The sequence below is a fragment of the Chinchilla lanigera genome, unplaced genomic scaffold (assembly GCF_000276665.1).
Source record: "Chinchilla lanigera isolate Chin_1 unplaced genomic scaffold, ChiLan1.0 scaffold00043, whole genome shotgun sequence".
NCBI lineage: Eukaryota > Metazoa > Chordata > Mammalia > Rodentia > Chinchillidae > Chinchilla > Chinchilla lanigera.
In genome coordinates this window covers 3943821-3953816 of record NW_004955444.1, presented here as the reverse complement: position 1 = coordinate 3953816, position 9996 = coordinate 3943821, and the positions used below count along the sequence as shown (strand labels likewise).

Below are 9996 nucleotides of genomic sequence, written 5' to 3'. Positions count from 1 at the left end.
CTCCGCCCTCTGCACCCCCGCAGGTGCAGCTGCCCGTCTCGCTGGACCTTCCACTCTTCCCTTCCATCATGATGCAGCCTGTGCAGCACCCCGCGCTGCCCCCGCAGCTCGCCCTGCAGCTACCCCAGATGGACGCTCTCTCCGCAGACCTCACGCAGCTTTGCCAGCAGCAGCTTGGGTTAGATCCCAACTTCTTAAGGCATTCTCAGTTTAAGCGCCCAAGGACAAGAATTACAGATGATCAACTAAAAATCCTGAGAGCTTATTTTGATATCAATAATTCCCCAAGTGAAGAACAGATCCAAGAAATGGCAGAGAAATCTGGCCTCTCGCAAAAAGTTATCAAGCACTGGTTTCGAAATACGCTTTTTAAGGAAAGACAGAGAAATAAAGATTCACCATACAACTTCAGTAACCCTCCCATAACTGTTCTGGAAGATATTCGAATCGATCCACAGCCCGCCTCCTTAGAACATTACAAATCGGATGCATCGTTCAGTAAAAGGTCTTCCAGAACGCGGTTTACTGACTACCAGCTTAGGGTTCTGCAAGACTTTTTTGACACAAACGCTTATCCAAAAGATGATGAAATAGAACAACTCTCTACTGTTCTCAATCTACCTACTCGGGTTATCGTTGTGTGGTTCCAGAACGCTCGTCAGAAAGCACGAAAGAGCTATGAGAATCAAGCAGAGACTAAAGATAACGAGAAGAGAGAACTCACGAACGAACGGTACATTAGAACGAGTAATATGCAGTACCAGTGTAAAAAGTGCAATGTGGTTTTCCCCAGGATTTTTGACTTGATTACACACCAGAAAAAGCAGTGTTACAAGGATGAGGATGATGATGCCCAAGACGAAAGCCAAACAGAGGACTCCATGGATGCCACCGATCAAGTGGTGTACAAGCACTGCACAGTGTCTGGACAAACGGATGTTGCCAAAACCGCTGCTGCCCCTGCACAAAGCTCTGGCTCTGGGACTAGCACACCCCTGATTCCATCACCCAAACCAGAGTCTGAGAAGACCTCTCCAAAACCTGACTATCCCACAGAAAAGCCAAAGCAGAGTGACCCTTCTCCCCCTTCCCAAGGCACCAAACCAGCCCCAACAGTAGCTTCTACGTCCTCAGATCCACCACAGGTCTCCTCGGCCCAGCCCCAGCCCCAGCCCCAGCCCCAGCCCCAGCCACCAAAACAAGCGCAACTTGTTGGAAGACCTCCCTCGGCCTCTCAAACCCCAGTTCCTTCCAGTCCACTGCAAATTTCCATAACTTCGCTCCAAAACAGTCTACCTCCGCAGTTACTCCAATACCAATGTGACCAGTGTACAGTTGCCTTCCCAACTCTGGAACTTTGGCAGGAGCACCAGCACATGCACTTCCTAGCTGCTCAAAACCAATTCCTCCACTCTCCATTCTTGGAAAGGCCCATGGACATGCCCTACATGATATTTGACCCTAACAATCCTCTGATGACTGGACAGCTGCTGGGTAGCTCTCTCACACAAATGCCGCCTCAGACCGGTTCCTCCCACACTGCAGCCCCTCCAGCCATTGCTGCTTCCCTTAAAAGGAAACTGGATGATAAAGAAGACAACAATTGCAGTGAAAAGGAGGGAGGGAATAGTGGTGAAGACCAACACCGCGATAAACGCCTGAGAACCACCATCACCCCGGAACAACTGGAAATCCTCTATGAAAAATACCTGCTGGACTCTAATCCCACCAGAAAAATGCTTGATCATATTGCACGTGAAGTAGGGCTGAAGAAAAGAGTGGTGCAGGTCTGGTTCCAGAACACACGAGCAAGAGAAAGGAAAGGTCAGTTCCGGGCAGTGGGTCCAGCCCAGTCTCATAAACGGTGCCCGTTCTGCAGAGCCCTGTTTAAAGCAAAGTCTGCCTTAGAAAGCCACATTCGCTCTCGGCACTGGAATGAAGGAAAGCAGGCAGGTTACAGCTTGCCACCAAGTCCTTTAATAGCCACTGAGGATGGGGGCGAAAGCCCACAGAAATACATTTATTTTGACTATCCATCTTTGCCATTAAATAAAATGGATCTATCAAGTGAAAATGAATTGGCTTCTACAGTGTCAACGCCTGTTAGTAAAACAGCAGAGCTGTCGCCAAAAAATCTTTTAAGCCCTTCTTCTTTTAAAGCAGAATGTCCTGAAGATGTAGAGAATTTAAATGCCCCTCCTGCTGAGACTGGGTATGATCCAAATAAAACTGACTTCGATGAGACTTCATCCATTAATACGGCCATCAGCGATGCCACCACCGGAGATGAGGGGAACACGGAGATGGAAAGCACCACAGGAAGTTCTGGAGATGTGAAACCTGCACTGTCTCCCAAAGAGCCAAAGACACTTGACTCCCTGCCAAAACCAGCAACCACGCCTACTGCGGAGGTCTGCGATGACAAATTTCTCTTTTCTCTCACCAGTCCATCCATCCATTTCAACGATAAAGATGCTGACCATGACCAAAGCTTTTATATCACGGATGACCCCGACGACAATGCCGACCGCAGTGAAACCTCCAGCATAGCCGACCCAAGCTCACCAAATCCATTCGGATCTGGCAACCCTTTCAAATCCAAAAGCAATGACCGGCCAGGTCACAAGCGTTTCAGAACCCAAATGAGCAATCTCCAGCTCAAGGTTCTCAAGGCTTGCTTTAGTGACTACCGAACACCGACCATGCAGGAATGTGAAATGCTGGGGAATGAGATCGGTCTGCCGAAACGTGTGGTGCAGGTGTGGTTCCAGAATGCAAGGGCAAAGGAAAAGAAATTTAAAATTAACATAGGGAAGCCTTTCATGATTAATCAAGGAGGAACGGAAGGCACTAAACCAGAGTGTACCCTCTGTGGGGTGAAGTATTCCGCCCGCTTGTCCATCAGAGATCACATCTTCTCCAAGCAGCACATTTCAAAGGTGAGGGAGACCGTGGGCAGCCAGCTGGACCGGGAGAAAGATTACTTAGCCCCAACCACGGTGCGGCAGCTGATGGCACAGCAAGAACTTGACCGTATAAAGAAAGCTTCGGATGTGCTGGGCTTAGCCGTACCGCAGCCGGGGATGATGGACAGCAGCTCCCTCCATGGCATCAGCCTGCCAGCCGCCTACCCAGGACTCCCTAGCCTTCCTCCAGTGCTTCTCCCTGGGATGAACGGTCCATCCTCCTTGCCTGGATTTCCACAGAATTCAAACAGTAAGTCATATGAAGGCGAGTCAGTCTAGTTAACTAGGTAGCATTTAGAAACCAAGCCCACGTAAACAAAGGCCAGGTGAATTGAGACTTTGAACTTCCCTAGGTGAAACCAATAAATGATTTAAAATGTAGGTTTTATTAGATATCTCAAATAACCGGGAAGTAGGTTCACCTGGACATATGCAGAAAAATTTGAACTAGATTGATCCTACCAGATTCTCAGTAAGATCTTAATTATTGTCATCATTACCTCTTTAGGCCTCAGAGTATTATTTTTATATACTAATATCAGTGCTGATTTCAAATGACTTTGATACAAACATGTGGTACAGTATTTGGCATAAATACTAAGAAAAGGAAACATGACGGAAGTATTTACTGGTGTTTTAATTCCTGCTCTTTCCAAGCAGCAGGAGTTTTTGTTTTTGCTTCTAAGTTGTTTTTCCCTCCACTCACAATAAATGCCATGAAATTCAAAACTGAAGGGCTCGCTAGTCACAAGAAACTGCCTAGCATATAATAAAGCTGATGCTTAAAGTGAAATAAAACTTTGGCTTCTGTGATAATTTGTAATTCAGCATTATTATGAGATGTTGATTTTGTAGCACCCATTGCTACTTGTTACTTAAGTAAACTCTCAACATTAACAATACGTTAATATTATTCCATGACTTCCTCTTCTCCTCCCCTCTCCCCAGCTCAAGTTTGAAATCCAGGTAACCCCAGATGCTGGATCCAACTCTATGTTCATCAACAGAAATGTAATTTGTACAGTTTAAATTTTGTGAATAAGTATAGGCGTTCAATTATACTAGGCTGAATCAAATGCGTATACTATATTAGGCAATCATGCTGCCAAAAATGTGTCACAAGTCATGTATCAGGAAAAATATAACAACATAGTTGTAATTTCTTCCTTTAAGTATTCTTCAAATTATCAATGACTTTTCTTTTTAAAAAGAAAATTTGGCATTCTAAAGAGATTTATCTAGCATTTACCAAATATATATGTGTGTATATATATATATATGTCAACAAAGTTGATAAATAATACAAGAAAAGCTTTTATTTTCAGAAATTTGACTTTTACATGAATTTCAAATTTTCAATTCTGCCTCTCTCTTACAAAAAACAAAATTGCCACTGTGCTGTAAGAAGCTACCCTGATGCTAAGTGTCAGCTTGGGAGGCATGGGCACAGTGACGGCCCGCGGCCTCCCGTGCCTGCCTCGTCTGGCTCCCTGTCCGGAGTGATTTGTTGGCTTCCGATGGAAAGAGTGTACAGCCATACATAGAGTGTTACCAGGAAAGTATCTGTGATGTCCCTTCCTGCATCACACCAATTCTCTGTTCCCCCAAAGTAGTTTGGGCTCGTGTGCATGATCTAGGGATTGAAATATTAGATCTACAATTACATGTTTTGCTTATGCATTCTAACTACGTCATATATAAGTATTTTGGAAACAGTGCAATAGCAGGGGCTTCCACATGTGGTATTAGTCTTGTTACTTTGTGATGCCACTTTATATACCACTGTGACTACTAATTAACATACAAAAAGTGTAGAAGAACTTCCATGATCAATTATGTAAAATAAAAATGTTTCTGATCTTTTACATGGACTAAGAACAGTTCAAGTATCCATGCCTTTAATCTGTAAATTTTTGATTGATGATGATGGTGTTGTCACCTTCGCCTGGGAGTGGTCACAGCATCTTATTTTTCTCTCCAGTGGGTCAGAAAGTCTTTGCTGGGACAGTGGGTCCTTCTGCCAATTACCCTTCTGCTTTGTTACTCTGATACTGGCACCCAGAGGACCTGAGCAGTAGAATATGACACAGAAGGAGCGAGAAGACCTTTACGAAATATTTAAACTAACATTTTTCTCATTTTACTCACCATAAATATAATTTATATCCATCCCCTGAAATATGGGCCCTGTTTATAATTATCAGCATTGCTGAGAAGATGTTGGAGGCAGGCCTTCTTTGGGTAAGAATACCTTTGAACACACCAGGTACTGAAGAATTCAGTACTTTGTCTGATGCTTTATTAAATCATGGACCAAAACCGACTGGGGAGTGCTGTAAAGAGAAACACTCCATGAATGATGCTACCTACTGGAATTTGCAATTTCTCTTGAATTAATCCTTTGTTTGTGATAGATTTTAACATCAGCACAGCAGATTTACCAGTGGGACTCCATCGAAAGCTTGAGTTCCCTCACTTCCTGTTCAGATCTTTTTAAGGTTAATTTACCTGTGATGGGGGAGCAGAATATTTTTAACCAGCTCATGAATAGAGCTGTGGTTCTGCATCTTTCCGTCATCATCTTTCCATCTCATCCAGAAAATATCATTGCTTTATGGGATAGAGCTAAAAACAAAAAAACCAGCTAAGAGAAAACAAGAAAAAAATCCTCCCTACATAAAATCATGTCTGTATTTTTTACGAGCTCTGGGTTCCTAGTACAATGTGTTATCTGTAGGAGCATATTTTAAGACTATGGTAAGTTCATCTTGGACCCATTTTAATAGGATTTAGGGAAGCAAGAGGATTATTTTTTTAAAAAAGAAATTCTATACCTTTGAAAGTTTGAAGGTTTTAATCAGAAGTAAATCAATAAAAAGTGTTCCAGTGAATGTTAGATACGCTGCAAGTTAATGAGTTTGTCTAAAAGCTACACCACAAAATTAGCTTAATTGCAACATGCATGTTCAGTTCCATTATTTTATGATGTCTAAATTTTAGGATTTATATACACATTTTGTTTGAAGGGTGAATTGCTCTCTGGTTGGATATCAGGCATCAGGCTTTGTGCTCACAAAAATTGCTTACTTCCAAGAAATCCTCAAATTACGTAGGCCTTCAAACCTTCTCAAAGGGCCCTTTCAAAAGTAGTATAGATCATGTGTGCCTGACTCAAGAAGAGTTTCCAAGCCCTGTGGTCATTACTGCTGCTTAGTATAGCTCATTTTTATAAAATGAGTTGTTCTCTACTTTAAATTTTTTCACATTTTAGCATTTTTTTCATCATGACCATATGTAAAAAGAGAAAATGGCAATACAGTATTACTTGTGTGTATACCTGGAGAAACTTTAAATTTATGTTTTGGAGTTGGCTTCATTTGGTATTTTGCTCAAGATGAATAATTACTTGATTTTCTTTTTTAACTTTTTTCTTGTGTTAAGCAGAGTCCAATTTTAAAAGTTCAATTAGTTTTTGAGAATAGAGCCTAACTCAGTTTGCTTAAATGAAACCTCAGAACATGGTTTTGCATTTTTCTAAAACTTCCCTGTAATTTATTGCACATTGGGGTAAATGTGGATGACAGTAAGTTCTTCGTAATTTTAGCACACTTGTTTTTAGCGAGGTACATGAGTGTTTTTATTTTTACCTCAAAAGTAAGTTTTCTTTTTGGAAGATCGAGGTCAAGGTAACCCTGGGAAGGGAAACAACATGTCAAGTGCATTGTGCAGCAGGCATTTTCCTCTGAAATCATTATTTTCAGGGATGAGTAGCTACCTCAGGAAAGCAAAACCAGGTAAATTGAAGGCAGTGTGAGATAATTCACAAAGTTTTTTTATCTCTATGTGAAATTTCTAAGAACTGGAATAGGACTTGGGAAATAGGACAGAATGTGCCATTAGCGATCTAACTCAGTGAAAGACAGGAAGCTTCACCACACATTTACTCTTAGCTTTGAGTTGCCGTCACTCTTTGCATGTCAGTTCTTCTCTTCCGCGTATGGTTTCTGGCTACTGAATTTTTAGCCACAGATTTTTATGAGCTTATACTTTTTATTCGTAAACCCAATATATGTATTTATTATCTTAATCTGCAATCTTTTCCTAAAAATTTCATTTAACTGAATTATTAACAGGTTATTTCTAAAGATGCTAAACTCCTAAAAATCCCCTCATGATCTCTAACTATATTATTTAAGACTCTTAATGCAGTCTTCTACAAATTTTTATTACTTCACTGTATGACCTCCGGATAGGAATATGTAGACCTCCTCTAATGGGAAAGCTTGAGCCAACAACTATTGATCCGTCTTGCTAATTATAATTGCCATGTTCCCCCGTTTCTTAGCTCTCTAGACTTTTTAACTTAAGTTCTCATGTCAGAGAGATATTAGTAGGCAAGCTAGTAGTTTTAAGTGAGAAATGGGGAATGCACAGGGTAAGAGGAGATACAATTGCTGAGTATCAACTACCCTAGCACTGGACCTAGACCTGAGGTTGTTTTTCTGGGTGGGCAAAAGAAGCTGTTGACCAATGTAGTGACCCTCTCACAGTGTGAAGAAGGTTCTGCTGCCCTGGGTAAAGTCTCCATCTGAATGCGTCAGATTGAAATCTAATAACTAGACCCTCATTCCTTTGATTCAACGCATACAATCCTTTGTTAAATGGGAAGTAGTATAGAATTCCATACAATCTGAACATCATAGCAGGAAAGAACCTCAAAAATGACCTAATCCGATATATATTGAGCCTTGTCAATAATACCATGTGTATCTCTTTGGTTCTTTCTTCCTGATAAAATTCTGTAGAGGAGCAAGTGGGAAGAATATGAAGATTACAGGAATAGCAGGAATAGAAGCAAAGGCAGGAAGAGGGTAGAACCCCAGAACAACTGTATCACTTTACAGTTTTCCCCAGGGCCAGCTCTAAATCATATAGATCTATGAGGTCTACCACACTGAATTGGACTAAGGACCAAGGAAGCTACTCATTCATTCCTATCATACCCTGCAAAGCTTAATCCCTGTGCATTCTGAGTTGATTTTAAATGTGTAAGCCATTCTTCAGTAAAATATGGGCACTTGCCAGAAATCAAATGCTATCATCAAGGATTTCTTGTTTTTTGCATTTTGAGTATTTGAATTGTTTCAATAAGACCAGATGACAAATTTGAGTGGCCGCTGTGAAATGTAGTGTCCTCCAGCCCTTGTACCACTGAGTCATAGATCTTTCTCTGTCAAACACTTGCCATCTGTAGGACTCAACTTTTATTAAAGAATGAAAATTTTAGAATTTATTTTCCCTGACCATTAAGGAGTTGGGGGACTGGTCTCCAACATTATTAACAATAGCTATTACAACTATCGAAATTATTCCAAAATAACTCAGAGAAGAGTGCAGGAAGGTTAAACAGAGGGGCATCCAGTAACAAGCTATTGAAACTGAGACTACTATGATCGTGGCAGAGTCACAGAAAGAGGATGTTGAGAAGTTTACACCAGGAAATCCACAGATACCCAAATGCGAGGATGGTCAGGTTCTTTATGTAATATGGCAAAATATTTGCATATGACCGATGTGTATACTTTTGTGTACTTTAACTCATCTCTAGATTACCTACAGTACATAATACAATGTACATCTTATGTAAATAGTTGTTATGCTGTATTGTTTAAGTCCGGATGATAGGAACAGTCTGTACATGTTCAATATAGATATCATTTTTTAAAAATATTTTTGCTCCATGGCTGGTTGAATCTATGCAAATAGAATTTGTGCATATGACCATATCTTGAATGTGAACTTTCTGGGCTAAAAGAAGGCCTTTCTTGACTGAGTAAATACCAATGAAGAACCTAAACTTTTTTCATAGCTAAAGAATAAAAGCATACAGTTTATGTCAGTCATGTCTCGGTATTGGTTTTAACACCCACATGTTACATGTAGGATAGAGATAAGACTATGACCAATATTAAAAGATGATTCTAGCCAGGTGTGGTGGTGCACGCCTATAATCCCAGTACTCGGGAGGCTGAGTCAGGAGGATCATTGTGAGTTTGAGGCCAGCCTGGGCTACACAGTGAGCTCAAGTCCAGCCTGAACTGCATAGTGAGACCGTGTCTCAAAAGGACATTAAAAAATGGTTCTAATAAACCCTATGACCATTCTGTCTACAGCTATGTACAGATAATTAAACTTTATTCCCTTTCTTCTGTTTAAGTCTCCTGGTTAAGTCCCTGTCATGATCATTTGGTGAACTTTATGTAGTTAGGGAACAATCTTCCGTTAGTCATATATTAGGCATCAGTCTGTTCGTTCTGCAGTCAATCATATTTGCTTCTAAAAGCATTTTGAGAAAGTGCATAGGCTTCTACAATTTCCCTTTCCATCCTTAGCTGTCATTCCATTTTCCCACCAACTACTCAGATAGTAGAACTTGGCTCTGTAATAAGTTATGAGTGACTATTATGTTTATTGAGTACTTGAAACCAAACAAAATCCACTTCCCTTAGTTCAGGAGTCCTGCACCACCCACACAATCTATCTACTGAGCATTTACTTTCTTTTCCCTAATGAGGTGAGAATCACATCTGCATACTGTAAGCAAATCTGAAAGAACATGTTTTCAGAGGGGTGAAGTGGAGTGTTAACACGTGCAGCTTCCATCAGTGATGCTAATGCACAGCTTAATCTGTACCTTTCAAAATGACATCGTGCCTCCCCATGCTTGCTCCTAGTAATGAGTATCTATGGCTTTACTCTTATTTGTTTTCTAGTATCTTCAGTGGTCGTACCAGTCTACACTCCCACCAACAGTGGAGTAGGATTCCTTTTTCCCCATAGCCCCCCAGCATTTGTTACTGGTTGATTTCTTGATGATATCCATTCTTTCCAGGGTGAGGTGGAATCTCAATGTTGTTTGAATTTGCCTTTCTCAAATGACCAGTGATGTTGAACATTTTTTCATATATTTATTTGCCATTTCTATTTCTTCATCTGAAAAGTGTGCATTCTGTAACATTTTTTTGGATCT

The 9996-nt window shown here is 40.9% G+C and overlaps 1 protein-coding gene across 1 annotated transcript in view; it reads left to right on the top strand.

Moving 5' to 3' along the window:
- Nucleotides 1-9996, top strand: part of Zfhx4 (zinc finger homeobox 4) — a 177247-nt gene that overhangs the window by 162260 nt on the left and 4991 nt on the right. The window contains exon 11 of the mRNA XM_005392196.2: nucleotides 9-3216. Coding sequence (XP_005392253.1) covers nucleotides 9-3216 — 3208 coding nt within the window. The remainder of the gene's footprint in view (nucleotides 1-8; nucleotides 3217-9996) is intronic.